At 40.1% G+C, this 22,122-nt stretch overlaps 1 protein-coding gene across 1 annotated transcript in view; it reads left to right on the plus strand.

The window, feature by feature from the left end:
• szt2 (SZT2 subunit of KICSTOR complex) overlaps window positions 1-22,122 on the plus strand; it is a 480,200-nt gene that overhangs the window by 318,892 nt on the left and 139,186 nt on the right. The window contains 3 exon segments of the mRNA XM_080032888.1: window positions 1,933-2,030; window positions 2,174-2,306; window positions 3,685-3,815. Of these exon segments, the coding sequence (XP_079889014.1) occupies window positions 1,933-2,030; window positions 2,174-2,306; window positions 3,685-3,815 (362 nt within the window).

Consider the following 22,122-nt stretch of genomic DNA (forward strand, 5'->3'; position numbering starts at 1 on the left):
TAGAAGAGTAGCTACCCCCCTCCCCCTTTTTATTTGATTTAATTGTATTTCTTTATGTTATTTTTTTGGTTTTGTTTTTTTCATATTGATTTTTTATTTTTGTTTCTTGTAGTGTATATTTCGTGTTGTTGGGTGTGAGGGTGGGATGTGGGTGGGTTATGTTCGGGGGAAAAAAAAGGGGAAAAAATGTGTACTAATCGTGCTACAATTTCTTTGTTACGAACATTTAATAAAAAAACCTTTGGAAAACTGACTTATGCAGGTCAGAGATTTAGGAAGATGAAGATTTGAAGATTGATGCGTTTGGTAGGAAACATGTGAAATGGCCTTAAAGTCTCAAATGGTCAGAAATATTCCAATTTGAGTGTATATTGTAAATAAAAACACATATTTGTAAAAATATTAATATCATAAATAGTAAGAAGCTGAAGTTTCTGAAATGGAGAGGAGATGTGACATGTGAGTCTGATCGTGTTGCAATTCTAATATAAAGTTTCTGAAGAACCCACATTTTATGGAGAGCAGTAGAAAAATAACTGTCCCAAATTACGGTATGAAAGATGGGGATAAATTAAACTGTGATAAAGAGTAAGGAGACAGCTTGTGGTGACAAGATTACAAACCCTCATTCATTTTGTTTCTCATCAACGTTGACTCCCAAGAATCTTGTTTTTGATTTTTCTAGAGCTTGTGTCAGAGCAGAACTCTACTCTGTAACAGAAGAAAACTTGCAATTTAATCTCATTTATGCGAAACTATGCCTAAAGACACTTTCAATTTAAACAAAATAACAAATTGCTACTATGTGAAAACTAGCACAATTTCATTAAAAGCACTACTATTACTTCAGTAAAATCGGTTAGTGGTGTTACTTAAGCACACTCCTTAAATTGAGTGTTGAAGCCAAAAATCTCAGTACAATACATCACTGTATTATTGACAGCAACTCCCAGGCCTTTAAATGCTACTGGACTTGTAACAATGTCCTAATGCAGGATTTGATTTGATTTGATTTATTAGGATCCCCATTAGCAACACACCGGAGTGAGAGCTAGTCTTCCTGGGGTCCGAAACATACAATATAGACAACAGACAATCACTTGTTTGACATTATGTCAAACCGAAATAGACAAATAATAACAACAATATTACACAACACTATGATTTAAAAACATCATAATTACAAATATAACAAAAGAAAATAAAGATAAGAAATCTACAAAAGGAAATTAAACATTTAAAATGTATACATTACATATGGACCAGATGTTTTTTTGCAGACTTTTTAAAGTTGTATTTGCTATTAATGCTAAAAGTAATGTTTTTTGGCAGTTCATTCCATAATGAAATTGATCTGTAAATTACAGTATTTTTAAGTACATTGGACCTTGGTCTAGGTAAAGCTAGATGTCCATTACTTGCACCTCTAGTGCTATGACCGTGTGTGTCAGACACACTAACTAAACCTTCAGCAAAGAAGGCAGGTATTTTGGTGGTTATGACTGACCTTAGGAACATCAAGAGATTAAGAGAGATCTTTTGTTTTACTGTGAGCCATGAAAGGCTAGAATGCATTACATCAGTGTTAGTGTGAATGGAGCAGCTCAGTGCCAAACGGGCTGCTTTGTTCTGAGCTACCTGAAGTTTATGAAAGTCTTTTTTGTTTCCCGATGACCAGATAATTGTACAATACTCAAGGTTTGACAAGACCAGAGCATGTACAACTTGTTTGATTATAGATGGTGTAAGATACAATGAACATTTTCTTGTCATGCCAATCCCTCGACATTGCTACAATGTTGTCAATGTGAACTGACCAGGACAGTGAATCAACAATGGTAAGACCTAAGAGTTTTATCGTGTTAACTTGTTGAATTGGTGTACTACCTATAACTAAATTTAACTGAGGATTGGTGTTTTCTGGCTGTGTAGGAGGCAGGTGTCTCATTTGGAGGAAGGAGATGTTGGAACTTTACACCCTATCTACCAGACAACCTCCCAGCCATGGATCACTTTCATGGCCAAACTTGGTCAGTATTATTTAATTGTCATATTTTCTGCAACAACAAAAGAACTAAACAGTATATATCTAAAATATTGCATCTTCTGAAGATGAGAGGTGTGTAATGTGTAAGCTGATCACTCTTAGTATCCCTTGTGTCCTGGTAAACAGGCTGCCCCTCCATTCAGCAGTGCACGACTGAGATTGCTTCACACTTCCTTCTGCCTTCCGTCTTGACTGAAATTGTCAATCTGGTCAGTTCTTTGGCTTGTGATACAACGGTGAAGGCATTTGAGAAGAGAAGGTGAGTTGTTTGAACTGTATATGAAATTAATGGTTATTTTGAACACTTTTCAATATTGTATTGATTATATTTGATGTGTTTTCATTGTATCTGTAATGCTGGAGACACATAGAAAAGAGGGTTCCAGAGGGTACAATACATATCTTCTCTACAGATATGAATCCAAAGCAGAGAAACAAAACACTTACTATCCTACCTGTGCATTGCTTGTTTGCTGTCAGTCAAATTCATTCTTTTTTACTTTTGTGTGTGTCACTCACAACATTCTGTCGGTTTCTAATGTTTTCCAGCATTTCTGCAATATGGGGGTGTCATACTAACAGTTCTTATGGAAATAGGATCATCAATCTATATCTCATTTGCAAAGCCTTCATACTGATATTATGTTTCAACAAGAGACATATTTAACATGTAGATGCCATAAAATTGAGATGCAATTGGATAGGACAAACCTTTCAGTCAACCTTTTCAGCTAAAGCACGTGGCTTGGCCATACTAAAAAGACGAATCATCCTTTTCAATATGTGTTCACCAAAACTGACCCAAGTGGTCGATTTAGTATTGTGACCGGCACTATTATGACGCTTCATGCCACCCTGTTAGATATACATGCACCAAATTTTGATAATCCAGGCTTTTCCTGTGGTGTTTTCAGTCTCATTCCTGATTTATCAGGTGGAGACTTTAAATTAATTTTAGATACATTTAAGGTTAGATCTTCCTCTCGCCCAGTTAACCCTTTGGACTCCACAGTTGTATTGAGTCATCTGATTAAATCATTCATGGCCTCTTTGCAAGAATATACTACTTTTTAGTTGATTCTAAATTGGCATCAGCAATCCCTGCATCAAAATAGCATAATATTTTAATCTCAGGTTGATTTGTTGATTGATTGATTGATTTCATATGACAATTTTGATTTAAAACATGAACAGCACTCTGTCATATATTAAAACACATAAATAGTCAGGGATGATACAAAAAAGCCTGAAGGCTTATTTCCATTGTGGTCCCTGCGGGGCAGGAGAAGAGGGCAATTAGCAGCAAATTACACATCGAGCATTCAAAAAATGTACACAATTACATTCAAGTCACACACATAACAATGATCATTATTATGACAAGCCTAAGATTGGCGTCCAAGCCAATGTTTCAAAGCCTGTTTAAAACTGCCTATGTTTCTGACTAACTTGAGTGTACCAGGTAACCTATTCTAAAGTGTAGTTCCAGCATGAAGAAAATAATCCTTTCCCAAATGAGTCTTATGTCTGGGGGGTACAAAATCTGTTGAGCTACCCCCAGTGGAATGCAGGCCCTCAATACTTATAGTGTACATACCACAATAATGCTTTTCTCTGTTTGCTTCACTTTTCTTTAGCTGCCCCCCAACTGGAGACTTGTTTGTACCATTCCCTCTGGTCTTGAACCTCAGCCAGCCTCCAGGGACTAGGAGGAGCTTCATTCTTGTCGGCCGCAACTTCCATCAGTGGCACTGTAGTACGGAGCAAGGTAACTACTACAGCCCAGTGTCTGTAAATATGGACAGTCGTCACCTGTGTTCTCAATGCTCATTCTCAGCAATGCCTATTAAACTGTACATGGTGTACAATGCAACACAATTAATGAGTATTGATGCATCACAATCATCCATAGTTAGTTTTGAAAGTCTGTCATGGACTGTTTACTGCTTTGATTCCAGTTTGTAAGTTGCATGCAGGTCAAGTTAAAGGCAGACTGAATTATTAGGATTGGTCTGTCATCACGTTGTTCACATTTATTAACATATTTCCATTGAATTTCATGCACTTAATTGAAACAAACAAATATATTACGGAGGTTGGTGAACAAACAGGTCCTAAAAAGATAATGTGCTTGTTAATGGCCATTTGAAGGTGTTAAATTGTTTTGAAACATGGAACTTTTATTAATTTGTATTAATTTGTAAATATCTGGGAGGTAGTCGGAGCACATTCCTTGTATAAAGCATAGATGGCATGATTCTGCTGTTTCAGCATGATTTTAGAGATGTAGGACAAAATGATAACTGTCGTAATAAATTCAAGAGTGACAGAATCTTGGACACAGCATTTTAAAACACTTTTGCAGTGTTCTCTAGTCATATTCATGGTTGCATTATTTTCTCAGGAGAAGCAACACTCTCCCCACTGATGCAGCACATTTCCATTTTTGGTAACACTTTACAATAAGGTTACATTAATTGTCTGTTAGTTAATGCTTAATAAGCATAATCAAAAATGCTTAATAAGCATTAACTAACCATTAATAACTGCTTAGTTAATTTATTAGCTTAACGTTAATAACTAAACATTAACAGTTAGTTATAGCGTTAAGTAAGCATATAATGTCAGTTAATGTACCCTCATTGTAAAGTGTTACCCCTTTTTTGTAATGCAGTGCTGTTCTGGTCTGAACTCCTAACTGTATATCCAGAAAACATTAATGTTGGAAACAACATTTCAGACCATTCTTTCAAGAAAGCTTCAAAAGACTTATTAAATGCAACATAAATTTATACACATTCCTACTCTTCTACTTTATGTGTGATTATCTTTCTCTCTATATAACCTAAATTGACTTATAATTGACTATAACTCAGTTGGCTACTCTATTGATCAGAATTTCTGTGGTGACTTTAATATAGGACCACCTTCTTAAATCAAAACTATTAACTAATAATCCGATTATTGTGATAGAATTGCATTAAATAACAATTTACTTAAATTATAGTGTGTAACATAGTTTTAAATGAAAGGGAAGACAAAAGATCAAAGATAGAGGTAATGGCCATAATGTAAACGGAGGACCTGATATTGATTCATGCTTCTAGCCTATATACAGTGCATTCGGAAAGTATTTGCAGCGCTTCACTTTTTCCACATTTCGTTGTTACAGCCTGGAATAACGCTGGATTACTCTTTTTTTCTTTTTCTCAAAATTCTACACATAATTCCCCATAATGACAATTTATAAAAAGTTTGTTTGAGATTTTTGCAAATGTATTTAAAACAAAAAAAAAAGTTTAATATGTACATAAGTTCAGAGCATTTGCTCAATACTTTGTGGCTCTTTTGGAATATGAAGCCACAAGCTTGGCACACCTATCTTTGGCCAGTTTCGCCCATTCCTCTTTAAAGAACTTCTCGAGCTCCATCAGGTTGCTTCGGTGCACAGCCATTTTCAGATCCCTCCAGAGATTTTCAATGGGATTTAAGTCTGTGCTCTGGATGGGCCACTCTAGGACATTCACAGAGTTGTCCTGCAGGGGCCTCATTTATAAAGCTTGCTGCGCACAAAAACCTTGCGTAGATGGCAGAAATGTGCGGTCAAATGTGCGGTGGCAAAACGGTGGTATTTATAAAATAATTCTTTGCGGAGAAGTGTGCGTATTTCCACGCCAACTTTTGACCATGCGTAGGGCTACCGCAAGGTTTTCCTGACTCGGGGAATCAGCGACACTCAATGGCAACACCACGAAATAAAGCTCTGTCATCAGAAAAAAACACATTTCCTTGTGAAATGCATGGGACCCGATATATTTAATCAATTATATGTGCCTACCTATTGTTGAGAATATAGGCTACTGCTGTCTTTGGCATGCAGTCATGATGTAGGTTGATTTACTTATTAAGTAGGTCTATACATGTTTTGGTTATTTTTAAATTGAATCTTATAGTTCTACTTTATAATGATATCAAATACGTCGGGAGGTGTGTCCGTGAGTGACCAGCGGGAGAGCGAGTCTATATTTTAGGCTGTGTGTAAAAAGTAGTTTTGTGCAAAGTTAAGGCCAAAAATATTAATTAAAACTATATATTTCGTTAGATAAAATCGTTTTATGAATTTAGCAAATTATTACATGCATCTCTTTCCTATAACAATTTACCCTGGAAGTTTAAACTAGCCTATAATCTGACGTTGTTGGAAATGTGTGGATCTCACGGAAGGGAAACAATGCTTTGGAATAGACTACAGGCTAATGCATTATTTCACTTCTCACAACACATTTTATATAGGCCTACATATAGTCCAACAGGTTCGCTAATACGTGATATTTCACACAGTACAAAGTTGGGCAAAACAGCTTAACAAAGACTGTAATGACTGTGCCAATCATGATATGTGATCAGCGCGCGTGTGTGTTTGTGTGACAGTTACAGCGGCGCATAGCACGGGCTTTCTTCCTTCCCAGTCGCTTTCTTTGCGGCCGGTTGCCTCCCTTTTCTCCTCATGTCAGTCAAAATTCTGTGCTTATTAAGAGCGTCATCATATTCAGGAGCTATTTAGCATTCGCCATTTATGGTAGATTGTGGGATGAAACTGGGAGGTGAAGTGGGAGGACACGGGGTGGAGATCGTCTGGGCACAATTCACCGCAGGTGGGTATTTATAAAGGGAAGATTGCGTGCAACAGTGCGCCGCACAGTTTTATAAATCTCAACTTTTTTTTGCGCAGCACATTCTTGGCTTTGTGCGAACGCAATGTTTTGGGAAGGTTTCTACGCACACCTTTATAAATGAGGCCCCTGAAGCCACTCCTTCGACATCTTGGCTGTGTGCTTAGGGTCGTTGTCCTGTTGAAAGATGAACCGTCGCCCCAGTTTCAGGGCAAGAGCGCTCTGGAGCAGGTTTTCTTCCAGGATGTCTCTGTATATTGCTGCATTCATCTTTCCCTCAATCCTGACTAGTCTCCCAGTTCCAGCTGCTAAAAAACATCCCCACAGCATGATGCTGCCACCACCATGCTTCACTTTAGGGATGATATTGGCCACGTGATGAGCGGTGCCTAGTTTCCCCCAAACATTACGCTTGGCATTCACGCCAAAGAGTTTGATCTTTGTCTCTTCAGAGCAGAGAATTTGGTTTCTCATGTTCTGAGAGTCTTTGAGGTGACTTTTGGCAAACTCCAGGCGGGCTGTGGCCTCTGTCTGGCCACTCTACCATACAGGCCTGATTGGTGGAGTGCTGTAGAGATGCTCATCCTTCTGTAAGATTCTCTTCTCTCCACATAGGAACCCTGGAGCTCTGTCAGAGTGACCATCGGGTTATTGGCCACCTCCCTAACTAAAGCCCTTCTCCCCCGACCACTTAGTTTAGAGGGACGGCCAGCTCTAGGGAGAGTCCTGGTGGTTCCAAACGTCTTCCATTTACACGATGACGTAGGCCGCTGTGCTCATTGGGACCTTTAAATCAACAGAAATGTTTCTGTACCCTTACCCAGATCTGTGCCTCAAGCCAATCCTGTCTGGGAGGTCTACAGACAATTCTTTCGACTTCATGCTTGTTTTTTGGTCTGACATGCACTGTTACCTGTGGGACCTTATATAGACAGGTGTGTACCTTTCCAAATCATTTCCAAACAACTGAATTTATCACAAATGGACTTGATTAAGCTGAAGAAACATCTCAAGGATGATCAGTGGAAACAGAATGCGCCTGATCTATAATTTTGACCTTGATCACAAAGGCTGTGAATACTTATGTAAAAGTTATTTATTCGTTTTTTATTTTTAATACATTTGCAACAAAAATATATATATATATGTTTCATATTTTAATTTGAGTTTTCAACATCCATTTTAGACAAACATACACAAAATAAACAAGACACAGAAACAAACAAAACAAATCAATGGCATGTAACTAGACAAACTAATTATAGCAGTGGCCAATGAGAATATTCATGACAACGCAAGATATAAGCACATTTAAGCTCCAAAAACTGTGTTTTGCCTTTCAAAGTAAAATTTCCATGATCAAGGTTTTTTGATTATTGTGTCTGAACAATTATAGACACGTTTTAGTATGCTACACTTTGAGTCTATACAGTTAGTACGATGTCAGCCCTAAACTGCTGCATCATGCTAATTATCCAAAATTCTGGGGTTGGGGTGATTTGTGCCAGAGGGCCTTGGTGAGTTATAAGTAAGTAAGTAAGTAAGTAAGTAAGTAAGTAAGTAAAGTGTATTTATAAAAGCAACAAACTGTATTTAGTAACAATATTTATTCATTTAGGCTATATTTGGCTGCTCCGCCTTAAGTCATTTAGTAAGTAAGTGCATCATGCTAATTATCCAAAATTCTGGGGTTGGGGTGATTTGTGCCAGAGGGCCTTGGTGAGTTATAAGTAAGTAAGTAAGTAAGTAAGTAAAGTGTATTTATAAAAGCAACAAACTGTATTTAGTAACAATATTTATTAATTTAGGCTATATTTGGCTGCTCCGCCTTAAGTCATTTGAAAACATTTGACACATGTTTTAGTGCTTTAATATGCTACACTTTGTGTCTATATAGTTAGCATGATGTCAGCCCTAAACTGCTGCATCATGCTATCATGCATATTATCCAAAATTCTGGGGTTGGGGTGATTTGTGCCAGAGGGCCTAGGTGAGTTATAAGTAAGTAAGTAAAATGTATTTATAAAAGCACATTTATAACAGTTTGCACTGTCCAAAGTGCTGTACATAGTGCATTCAGTAGGTAAACAATGAAGGTAAATACCTAGGGGGCAAAACCCCTTTTATTTTTAAAACAGATATGGAGCGTTGTAAAAGGTTGTTCACCAGAAATGATATCCAGGACCTTCCACGATCACAACCTGGGTGGACAACCTGGTCAACTAGTTGCTGGAAAGCTACAGGGGGCCGACATAGAGCAAATCAGAACCACTGTTTAAAGAGGACCTATTATACTACTTTTCTGGTCTTAATTTCTTGTTTTACACTGCTATAGAGCAACCTGACACGAATCACATCACAAAAAACTATGTAGATTTTCGGGAACTTACTTACTTACTTAGGCCTTAAAGTTCCCTAGGGAACATAGGCCATCGATGAAAACCCTCCATCCTCTTCGGTCTTGAGTGCTTAATCACGGGATTACTATTGGGAATAGCCGAAGAGAGTGGAAGTGCGGCGCTTAAAGAGGACCTATTATACTACTTTTCTGGTCTTAATTTCTTGTTTTACACTGCTATAGAGCAACCTGACACGAATCACATCACAAAAAACTATGTAGATTTTCGGGAAGCTCTTTCTCTTATTTTGGCGATCCAGCACGTCCTGTCAACACTTGAGTGTGTGTGCTTCGGCAATCTCCGCTCCCTCCGCCTGTGCATCGGCCATCTCTGCTACCCTCCTCCCCCTCCTGCAAACCCCACTCCGTTGTGATTGGTTACCTTCCTTCCGGAACACTTTCAGTGGCGGGAAGCGCGAGCATGGACCTATAAGGGCGCGAGGCAGACGCGAGGCAGACGCGAACAGGGAAGTGACAGCATTACCATACATGGAAACATCCGCGTGGTGACTTCACAAAGTTACATGCGACGTTACAAAGGGTAGACCGCTTTGAACACGTGACTTCTCGACTGGCTAGAATAGTGTTTAGTGCTCGGCACAGACACCCCAGACGGTCAGCAGGGAATACGTCGAAATGCATGCAAGTCATTATTTGATAATTTAGTATGGTTAAGCATGACTATGAATCATCATAACAACGTTTATAGGTCATAAAAGTCAAAAAGCATCATAGGTCCTCTTTAAGCAAATGGGGGTGGGCTAATAGGGAATTTTTTAAACTTATAGATATCATTATGAAACTTTGGAAGTTGATAACTGACATTAAAACAACAACTTTTTGTATTACAGTATTTTCCAAAAAGTTTGAATAAATATGAAAAATCATCAATATCTTACTAATGATGCCTACATTTGCATATCTGCAAAGCCCCAAAATCTAGATGTTGGACAAAGGCAGAGTCAATTTGTTTTTACATTTTGAAAACAAAACAAGTGTCCAACTGCCTGAAGCTTTTTCTAATCACAGTTCAAATTTGATAAATAACCCATAGAAAATTTATTTTTTTCACTGTTTTTTCCAAGCGAATGTCTAGCCGTTTCCTAAAATACCAGCTGGAGACTCCAAAAGGACACTTTTGGTCCATGGCACATGAAATGTAACTGTGTAAAAAATATATTTTCAGGGGGCGCCTTTAGCTCAGTTGGTAAGGCGTCCCCCTCCCGGGCCGGGCCCAGCAGCAGACCCGGGTTCGATTCCCACCCGCGGTCGTTCTCTGCATGTCACTCCCCTCTATGCCCCATTTCACCTCTGTCTCTCTGCACTATCAAATAAAGCATAAAAATGCCCAAAAAATATCTTTAAAAAATTCTATGGGTTATTGATCAAATTTGAACTGTGATTAGGAAAGGCAGTTGGACACTTGTTTTGTTTTCAAAAATTAAAAACAAATTGACTTTGTTTTCTTCCAACATCTAGATTTTGGGGCTTCGCAGATATGCAAATGTACGCATCATTAGTAAGATATTGATGATTTTTCATATTTATTTAAACATTTTGGAAAATACTGTAATAGAAAAAGTTTTTGTTTTAATGTCAGTAATCAACTGGCAAAGTTTCATAATGATATCTATAAGTTCAAAAAATTCCCCATTAGCCCATCCCCATTCACCCCTATTCACTTAAACAGTGTTTCTGATTTGCCATGTCGGCCCGCTGTATCTTTCCAGCAGCTAGTTGACCAGGTTGTCCACCCAGGTTGTGATCGTGGAAGGTCCTAGATGTCATTTTTGGTGAACAACCTTTTACAACGCTCCATGTCCATACAATCACTTTGCCCCCTGGGTAAAAATAACAATAACAAAAATAAGAGACATAAAGCCCATACATCCACATATAAACAAAGATAGTAGTGTAGAGGAAAGATAGTTAATGGCGAGGAAAAGCCAGGGTGTACATATGGGTTTTGAGCCTTGATTTAAAGGCAGAAATGGAGGGGGTATCACATTTGTCAGGTGGCAGTTGGTTCCACAAGCACGGAGCAGCTAGTGCAAAGTACATTTCTGAGAGTTGTGCCAGTGGCATGGCTGTATACGCTGGTCAGCGAAAAGAAAGTGATCATCTACAGTAGCTCAGAAGAGACTGACATCTCCATTTCACTTAATGACACCACTGACAAGAGTTCAGATGGCCAGAAAGATGATGATGGTGACTTTGTCATTGTGAGCTTTGCAGGTAAAACCACCTAGATCTGCTAGGCCTTGTTTAAGAAAATGTACCTTCAATCTTTGTAAAATATTTACTTGATTTACTTTAAATAAACCTTAAATAAGTAAGTGTCTAATGGATTTGTCTTGCATTACAGTTTTTGAGATATACAGGTGAAACTCGAAAAATTAGAATATCGTGCAAAAGTTCATTTATTTCAGTAATTCAACCTAAATGGTGAAAATAATATATTATATAGACTAATTACATTCAAAGTGAGATATTTCAAGCCTTTATTTTTTATAATTGCGATTATGATGGCTTACAGCTTTTGAAAACCCCAAATTCAAAATCTCAGAAAATTAGAATATTACATAAAATCAATAAAAAAAGGATTTTAAATACAGAAATTTCGGCCCTCTAGAAAGTATAATCATGCATATGTACTAACTACTTGGTTTGGGCCCCTTTTGCACGAATGATTGCCTAAATGCGGCTTGGCATGGATGCTATCAGTCTGTGGCACTGCTGAGGTGTTATGGAAGCCCAGGTTGCTTTGATAGTGGCCTTCAGCTCATCTGTATTGTTCGGTCTGGTGTGTATCATCTTCCTCTTGACAATACTCCATAGTTTCTCAATTGGGTTCAGGTCAGGAGAGTTGTCTGGCCAATCAACACAGTAATAGGTATCGATATTGAGGTATGATGTCATCTGCTGCTGTTGGTCCACTATGTTATCAAGTCCAAAGTCACCACAGCCATCTACCAGAAGATTTTAGAGCACTTCATGCTTCTGTCTGTTGACAAGCTTTATGGAGATGACAATTTCCATTTCCAGCTAGACTTGGCACCTGCCCACAGTGCTATAAACCACTGGTAACTGGTTGACTAACCATGGTATTACTGTGCATGAATGGCCAGAAAACTCTCCTGACCTGAACTCCATAGAGAAACTGTGGACTATTGTCAAGAGGAAGATGATACACACTAGACCCAACAATACAGACGAGGCCACATCAAAGCAACCTGGGCTTCCATAACACCTCAGCAGTGCCACAGGCTGATAGCATCCATGCCACGCTGCATTTAGGCAATAATTCATGCAAAAGGGGCCCAAACCAAGTACTTAGTACATATGCATGATTATACTTTCTAGAGGGCTGACATTTCTGTATTTAAAATCCTTTTTTTATTGATTTTATGTAATTTTTGAATTTGGGGTTTTTATAAACTGTAAGCCATAATAATCACAATTATAAAAAATAAATGCTTCACATATCTCACTTTGCATGTAATGAGTCTGTATACTATATTATTTTCACCTATAAAGTTGAATTACTGAAATAAATTAACTGTTGCATGATATTCTAATTTTTCGAGTTTCACCTGTATATCAATTTACCCCATGGTATTCTTTCCAAAGGCACAACTTACACCACACCGGGTGCAAGTTGTGCCACAAGACAACTTTTTTTCCGAAAGCTATATTTCTTAAACAGTTTATTCCATGTCCAAAGTTTTGATTGTCAGGGATGCACAAAATCCTGAAATATATGTACATATTTGGGTTGGAGACATAACTGTCAAGGCCTCACTTTAAAATCAATTTGAGTAAAAAGTGGCACATCTCAACCCACTCTCCCCCAAAAAAACTACAAAAAAACAACAAAACAAACAGTAATGGTTAAATCAAAATAAAAAGCACCCACAAAATGACATGGATAGCACAAGAAGGGCAGCAAAAAAACAAAACACTTATGACACTCTAATCAACTCCTATCCTCCATGTAGGCATGATAGAGCCCCCACTTCTAATGGTACTTTTCCACCCTATTAATCAGCCTGAATGACAACATTTCCAGTGCAGCTAATTTCCCCAATTGGAGAAACCAGAGACGGTGCAGGTAAAATGGAAGCTTTCAATTTGTTATAATACGTTTTTGTCCAAGCATAAGTGCTGTTTGCACCCATTCAGTGTTAGATGGAGTTAAATCCTGTAATACCATGGGATCTCCCAAGATATACAAACTTGAACGTGAAAGGGATATCTTGGCCAGTAACTGTTTTTATATAGTCATGGACATTGGAGCAGAACGACTGTACCTTTGGGCATCCCCATAGCATATGAACCAGGGTACCATTATTGAAGGAGCTCCTCCAACACCCTGCATCTTCCCTCAACCCTGCTGTGTAACCTGGACGGGGTCCAATAGACTCTATGCAATGTTTTAAATTGAATTAGTCTCGTTTTAAGTTCTCTCAACAACTTTTTGAGTTTACAGTATAAGGATCAGACTCCAGTTCTCCTCTGAGAAAGCAATAATAAGATCAGCTTCCCTTGTCAATCTGATGGCTGACAAATCGTCCTCAGAGTTACAAAGCAGTATGGAATAATATGCTGCTGCCATGACCCTTTCTAAAAAGATCTAATATGCGATGCCAGATGTCCAAACCCCCTAGTTTGGACATCTGGCATCGCATATTAGATCTTTTTAGAAAGGGTCATGGCAGCAGCATATTATTCCATACTCCATACCGCCCCCTAGCGCCACAGATGCCGAGCCGAAGGTCTGTATCAGCAGATATCTCAGCTGCAAATAACACCAGAACTGATTTTGTGGGATATCAAATTGTCATTTTATATTTTAAAATTATCTAATTATTCCCTCTTCATACAGATCACCTAGAACCTTGATTCCTTTTCGATACCACAGTTTCCAAAAGAAGGGTTCTTTGTCAATACGAAGTTTAAGATTAAACCATATTCCTGCATGTAAATGACAATGGGGGTTGACCCCATAATCCTGCGCAACCCTCCTTCAGGTCCTTTGTAAATGTGAGACAACTTGATGCATGTTTACGTCTGAGGGCAACTTAGCTGTGATGAAATGCACTGGAGAGCCTAAGGCAAACCAGTATGGGGCTATTTCTGGGGGCAAAACCAGTGTGCCATATGTTTGAGACTGAATGCTAGGTGGTAAAATCTGAGGTTTGGCACTCCCAACCCACCATGATCCACTGGCCTCTGCAGTGTCTGTAATTTTAGTCTTGGGCGTTTGTTATCCCATAGAAAAATGTTCCAAATTCTGTCAAATAGTTTAAAGTATGTTTGAAGATTTTTTACTGGGAGAGCTTGCAACAAGTAATTACATTTAGGGGCACAAGTCATTTTTATTACATTAACTTTGCCCCACAGAGATAGAAAAAGTGGAGCACAGTGCTCGGTATCAGTCCTAAAGTTTGCCAATAGAGTTTCAAAGTTACACTAAACTAAATCAGACAGATTTGGCGGAAATGTTATCCTAGGTATGTCAAGTCTTTTTCAGGCCAGGAGAAATTGCAAGACCGGAAGAGAGACTTAGGGCATTATGCTGTCAGGGGGAGTGCCTCTGATTTTAGCCAATTAACCATATATCCAGATATTCCTGAAAAAGTAAAGAGGGCAAAGAGTGTTCTGGCTCGGACACAAACAGGAAAATGTCATCTGCATATAAAATTTGCTTTTGGGCGGTTTGGCCTATCTGGATGCCTTTGAAGTCTGGGTCCTTTTGGATGGCCTCAGCTAATGGCTCGACAGCCAGCGCAAAAAGAAGTGGCGACAGCGCGCAGCCCTGTCTTGTTCCCCTACCAAGGTCGAATGAGGGAAAAAAAAGCCATTTGTGGAAACTGATGCTTTGGGTTGGGCATGTAGAAGTTTGATCCAATTAATAAACGTACTGCCAAATCCAAAGGTCTCTAGGGTGGAGAAGAGATTATGCCACTCCTCCCTATCAAAAGCCTTCCCGGCATCTAACAAGATAGCGGAGGTAGGGGAGTTAGCATTCTGTTGAGCCCACATAATGGCAATAAGGCACCTAACGTTATCAGCAGAAGAGCGTGAGCGTATACACCAGACTTGTTCGTCGTGAATCAAAGACATTATGACCCTATCCAGTCTGTTAGCCAGGATTTTGAATAATATTTGCTATCGCATGAAATCAGGCTAATAGGCTTATAGTTTTTACAGTCTAGTGGATCTTTGCCGCTTTTCAGGATGAGAGAAATAAGCGCCTCTGATAATGATGGGGGCAACCTACCCTTAGCTAAGGCTTCATTATACATATCCAAAAGAAACTGGGCTAGTTCTTCCGGATAGGCCTTATAGAACTTGGCTGTAAACCCATCTATTAGAGTACCTATTTGCAGACCCATGGAGAAACGGACCTCCACCGGAAACACGATAGGGCCACGCCCCAAACTCATTTCATTGGTCAGAATTGTAACCTACTCTGAGTTTGTTTTCACTTTACGCTGCAGCTCCGACTGAAGAAAGAGTGTCACTGCCACAACGCGACCCTGTACAGTTTAAAGCAAAATCACTCCATAGAAATCTCCATCGGGATGTTTTGATCATTTCCTGATGATTTTACGTTTGATCGATCATTTATCTGATCAGTAGCGTAGTTCTCAGCCCTCGTGCCGTTCCTATGCGGCCACCTTACACATTGTGAACATGCTCTACATTCAGATTAATAAACCTATTGTATTGTATGTATCTCATTATTTATTTATTTATTAACAGGAGTTTTTTAACGTCTGTGCCACTGCACATAGGCTATTTATGTCTGGTTGAAATGTTATTCTGCGGCTGCACGCAATCGTTACTGTTCACTTGCGTGATCACAAAGTCACAGACGAGCATTGATCGTTCAATAGCCTAATATGAATATAGAAATTATATAATAATTAAAACTGTGATCACTAGAGGACAAGGGATCTGGTAATAAATCAATCAGGATCTACAATGGAAACTGTCACCTTATGTGTCAGACGTTAATGTCATTCACCCCACTTTTATAAAATGAGCTGTTTATTTTAATGTGGTGGCACTTTTTGTGTTTTATTTATAAGAGTTTATATTTGTATGTGATTGACTTACTTGTGATAATTGTGAATTAAAGAGACGGATTTCGGAAGATGTACACAAAGCTTCGTTGCTTCATTCATCTTCTACCTCAACATCTACTTTTTACCACCGCCCTGGCCACTTGGGACCCTTAACAAACTGACTTATTCTACTGTCTACTAGCACCATAACCGGTGGAAACTGTGTCTTGTTATTATTCACCGCTAGGTGAACGCCGACAGTAAAACAAAAAGAAGAAGAAACCCTGGGTGAAGACATTTCGTGTTCCGGTGGAGCTCTGCTTCCCCATGGGTCTGCAAATAAGTGCAGGGGCCTTGCCTGTTGGTAGATGTTTAATGAACCGTAGTATTTCCTCTTTAGTAATTTGAAGATCGAAATTTTCCATTTGGTTCTCAGATATGACATTATATTTCCTGTATCAGCTTATGATTCAGAAGTGTAGAGCTCAACATAAAAGTTCTTAAAGGCTTAATTTATCTCCCTAGTGTTTGAAAGTAAGTTGCCTTTCTCATCACTGATGGCTGGTATAGACATAATTTCTCTGTTTGATATCCCTTGCGAGAAGTTTGCCAGCCCTTTCGCCTTCCTCAAAATATTTGTGTCTTGCCATGAAAAGAGAAAAATTCTGCTTTCTGAGAAAGTATAGTATTGAGCTCGTACTTCAACCTAGTCAGTCAAGTTACCGGTAGACATGTTTTGTTTAAACTGAGTGTTGGCTATCGTGATTTTTTTTTCTAGGTCCAACTTTTTGGCCATGCGTTCCTTTTTCTTAAAGGAGGCGTTTTGGATTACATGTTCTCTGATAAAAGCTTTAAAAGTGTCCCAAGCAACTCCTAGTGATGGTGTAGAATGCAAATGTGTCTCTTTAAAAAGGTTGATTTGAGCTCTCAAATGGCGCTTTTCCACCGCAAATGTAGCTCGACTCGACTCAACTCGACTCGACTCAACTTGGTTTGGTAGCAGCACGGGTCGTTTTCCACCGCAAATAGTACCTGCTGAACGTGGGCGGGGTCGTCGTAAGGGGCTGGAAGCCTACTCCGGAGCAAAGTAGCAGAGCAGAAATTGCGAGCAGTGTTGCACTATTAACTGAACCAACCGCCAAGAACACGGATGAAAAATGTTTAAGAAATACCCCCCTTGTATCTGTTTGCTAAAAGAAGTAGAAGAATATTGCTACGGGCCATTAAAAGGGATGGTTGTTGTCCCGATGTGTGACTGCCACACAGTCAGCTGTAGGGATGCGTCACGTACATCCCTATGCACGTAAGCACGGGCATGATAAAGTTGACTGTTTAGTGCTTGTTTCAGGATACGTGTTTTCAAATGCAAGCCGTGTCTCAGCCTGAATATTTTATTGAGGTAATCAGTTCAGTCCGAGGCTTGTAATGTAATCGCTCGCTATCATGTCTGTCCCAGCTGGCTACTATTAGCCTAGCTGCTAGCTGCCCTACATGTCTCCTCTCGTATGATAAGTAACTTCCCCAACAACCAACACTGGGTGAGCTTAGCGAATATATGGAAAATAAATTCAGATCTGTGATGCAAATCAAATGAAAGAGAGCCAGAGAAGGCTGCACGCGGCGTAAATACACTCAACAGTCCCGGAGAGTTGGGGAGAATAAACAACAGAATGAAGCCGGTAGTCTCTGGCCACTGATTGGCCAGACAATAGTCTCTGGCCAATCAGTGGCCGGCCGTCTGCCGACGTCACCTTTTAGCATCGGCTCAGCTCGCTTGGAACCTAGAGCGAGGCGATACCAAAAAAGCAGCCGCTACGTGGTACCAGGTACCATGAAATTGCGGTGGAAAAGCCAAAAATGCGAGTCGAGTCGAGTCGAGCTGATACCATGCGGTGGAAAAGCGCCAAAAGACTCCCTGAAGTTAGGATCCATCAAGAGGGTAGAATTGAACCTCCATCTGGGTGATCTTTGTAATTTGCTAAAGGGAACCATGTGGAGAAATTCAGGCGCATGGTCCAATATTATAATGTTTCCAATGCAACTTATATTGAGGAGGAGATAACAGAATTCGATACCAAAATGAAATCTATTTTAGAGAAACTTCTATCAGGGGAAGAATAAAATGTATAATCCTTGCTAGATGGGTTGTGTACGCGCCAGATATCTACCAACCCATATGTTTAACACATATCCTGCAGGGCAATACAAGTCCTTGTAGGACGTTGCGTAGGTGTGCTGCGGTCTAATATCGGATCCAATACCTTATTAAAATCCACACCCATAATTATCGGGTCACCCATGTCAATGAGCACCATGAGACCCATGTCTCCAGCAGACCAATAAATGATGGGTCAACTGTATTCGGGGCATATACATTAGCCAGTATAAATTTATGTCCCTGAATGTCTGACAATATAAAAAAACATTCTTAAAGATCTCCTATTATACTACTTTTCTGGTCTTAATTTCTTGTTAAAAACTGTTATAGAGCAACCTGACACGAATCACATCACAAAAAACCATGTAGATTTTCGGGACACTCTTCCTCTCACCCTAGCGAGCACAGCAGTCTGCTCCTCACACTGCTTTGTGCTTATCCGCCCCCTCCTCCCCCTGCAAACCCCACTCCGTTGTGATTGGTTACCTTCCTTCCGGAACAATTTCAGGAGCGCGCAGGCAGATTTCTGAGAGCAGGAAGGTGGGGGCATGGCCGGAGCTTGCCAGAGCAGCACATTACCATACATAGAAAAATCCGGGATCGTGACGACACGATGGCAGGAAATTGGAACACTTGAATTCTCGACCGGCTGCCCTAGCGTTTAGCGCTCTGCACAGCTACCCCAGACGGTCAGCAGGGAATATGTCTAAATGCATGTACGTAATTATTTAATACGCTAGTATGGTTAAACATGACTATAAATCATTATAACAACGTTTATAGGTCATAAAAGTCGAAAAGTATAATAGGTCCACTTTAACCAACTTGCAGGAAAAAATATTCCAAAACATTTTGGTAACGCCAAAATCCGACGGCAACTTCACAGCCGTCTGCTCATATGCATAAAGAGGAGTGCATTGCACTAACCCAGGGAATGGATGTAGGCGAGTGCCTTCTTTGGTTCATCAAATTCATGGCGACCCTCAGGCGCCCGAATGACGAGCAAAGCAGGGAATATGAAGGAGAACCTCATGTGTCGCCATGGAGCAGTTTCTTGCATTTGTTGGAAGCGCAGGCGTTTGTCAGTGACGATCTTGGAGTAATCGGGAAACACCATTATGTTTTGCCTGTTCCAAGTAACCTTCCCTTTACCGTCTGCTTCCACGATGCGCTCTCTGTCTTGGAATTTGGCAGTCAGGGCCCTTGGTCTCGGTGTCTGGCCCGGTTCCGATTGATGCTTTGCTCCCATCCTTTGCGCTCAGTCAATTTTCAGCCTCTCAGCGAAATCAATGTTCCATGTTTTTGGAGTATTATCACAGAGGAAAGTCTGTGCATCGCCGCCCTCGCACTCCTCCGGGAAGCCGGCAAAACGTAGGTTATTCATCCTTTCCCTGTTCTCAATGCTATCCAGTTTTTGTCTGAGCAGCTCGACCTTCTCTCTGGTAGCGGGGGGATCCTCTTTTAGCTCCTGATTAGCTTCCTCGAGGAAGGTTAGCTGGGCCTCAACGTGATTAAGACGCTCGGAGATCTCTGTTAGCTTGTTTTATACTGCAAATGTGGATTTCTTAATATCTTCAAGTTTCTTGTCTTGTGCTTTGGAGGTATCTTTGATAAGCCTGGACATGTTGGCAAGCTCCTGGCTCCTCTTGCTTGGAAATGTCAGCGTCGGCTTCATTAGCTTCTTCGTTAGCTTTCGGGCTAGCATTGGCAAAACTCAACAGCAACAGCTGGTTACCATTTTGAGGAAAAAAATGTATTTAATTCAGCGTTATTCCAGGCTGTAACATGACGAAATGTGGCAAAAGTGAATGCGCTGTGAATACTTTCTGTATGCACTGTAAGTGAATGTACACAATGCAAAGACTTGAATGAACTTATTTTAGCAGCATGCTAACAGCTGTTTCAATCTCATTCGTCGCGAAGAGGCATGAGTGTTGTGTGTTTGCACTATATGCTCTCCTTGCTGCTGCACTTTCCTTCTGGGTTTCTCTGTCCATTCCAGCAGCTGACTCACATAACTGTTATTGTGCAAGTGTGTGCTTCCATCAGTTTGAGTTGAGCTGTGTGTTTCACTCCCCATGCTGCATTGCTGTTTGTTCCATCTCTGTTTGCCTACAGAAGACAGTTCAGATGAGGAAAACACCCCAGTGCTTAATAGGTTCACACGTAAGTTTGCTTTTCAGCTCAATGCTGAATTGATGCTGATGATGTTTAAAATGTTTTGTTTTTTTGTTATTACACATTTCATATTTCTTTAATTAAATGTTTTAATTAGTTAACAAACATCACAGCCTTAAAGTGGACAAAAGGGCTGGTCGAGTCAATACGGATTGCTTTATACAGTATATTCACAATTGGCATTAAACCAAGACATTGGAAAGTGTTTGTGTTATTTCTGAGAAGTGTATGTGGGTTCATCTCCACCAGTGAAAGGAAATGTGTTGAACATGGGTGCTTGGGGTCACAGGAATACCAGTGATCAACAAGATAGGCAATGACACACCCTAACGTTTATTTTTCCTCAATACGAGACAACAGTCTCCCCTTTACAGTGTGATATAAATTACAATGTGTGACTTTGAACAAGTATGTGGACACACATGTTCAAGTGAATGAGAATAGTTCTACTGAAGTTGGCAAAGTACCAATGCTTATTAATGTTCTTATTTATATCGTACACCTTTTACATATCAAATGATTGACTTTTCTTCCTGCATATTATATCAGTTGTTGCTAACACATTTTAATTTATGACGTGTAACTAAGGGCATGTTCACACCAGCTTTGTTTAGTGTAGTTGAAACAAACCCTGGAGCGTTTAAGCTGGTTAATTTCGGTTGGTTTGAACACAGTCCGAGACTGTAGTGCGCACTAAACAACCAGACTCTGCTCCACTTGAAAGAGGTGGTCTCTGGTCGCTTGCAAGTGAACTCTTGAGCGGATCAACGCTGGTGTGAACCCCATCCGCCCTAATCACAGGAAGAGTATTTACGCATCATTTTACCGACTTTTGAATTATGTCTTTCATTAAATACACGCGTTATTAAGACTTACGTCAGAGCAGAGTCACGTGATGTGGTGGATGAGAATGGCTGCGTAAAGAAGAGCTGAGCCTACCCCTGCACACAATTTGCTTTAAAACTTGACAAAGAGACAATCTTTTTCTTTTCCTCCCTCTTAATAAGTTGCCGGTATAGTGCAACAATGTCAAACAACACTAGAAACTCCATGCAACCCCCAAAATCCGGCAGGTGGCGGTGAGGGCAAAGCTAGCCAGGTGGCTAACGCTAGCAACTTCTCACCTGTTGCTAGCTCCATCTCAGGTGCAGTTGCCAAAGCGTTTGCTAAACTCACTGCTCTTATCTTAGAAAAATCAGAGGCTCACAATAAGAGCTGCTGGAGGTTATCTGGGTGACAACGAATGCTTCAGACATTAATGCTTCCTGGAGGATGCTAACGAGAGGCAGCAGTTGAACCCCCCCAGCTACAGCCACAGAGGTGGAAGACCTCCGACAAAAGCTGGATGACATCGAGAACCGGGAGCGGAGGAATAATTTATGTTTCATCTGGCTTCCTGCGGGCAGTGAGGAAGGCGATGCACTGTCATTCTTGGTCAAAATTCGATCAGCGATTCTCAACATTGACTTTCGATTGGAAATTGACAAAGCACACAGGATTGGAGTATTGCGCAGAACCCGGACCCTGGACAAGCTTCGCTGGCGAGACCCATCATCACTAGATTCCTGAGATTAGGGGATCGGACCAGCATTGCA

Source organism: Ammodytes marinus (genome assembly GCF_949987685.1).
Source record: "Ammodytes marinus genome assembly, chromosome: 8".
NCBI classification, from domain to species: domain Eukaryota; kingdom Metazoa; phylum Chordata; class Actinopteri; order Uranoscopiformes; family Ammodytidae; genus Ammodytes; species Ammodytes marinus.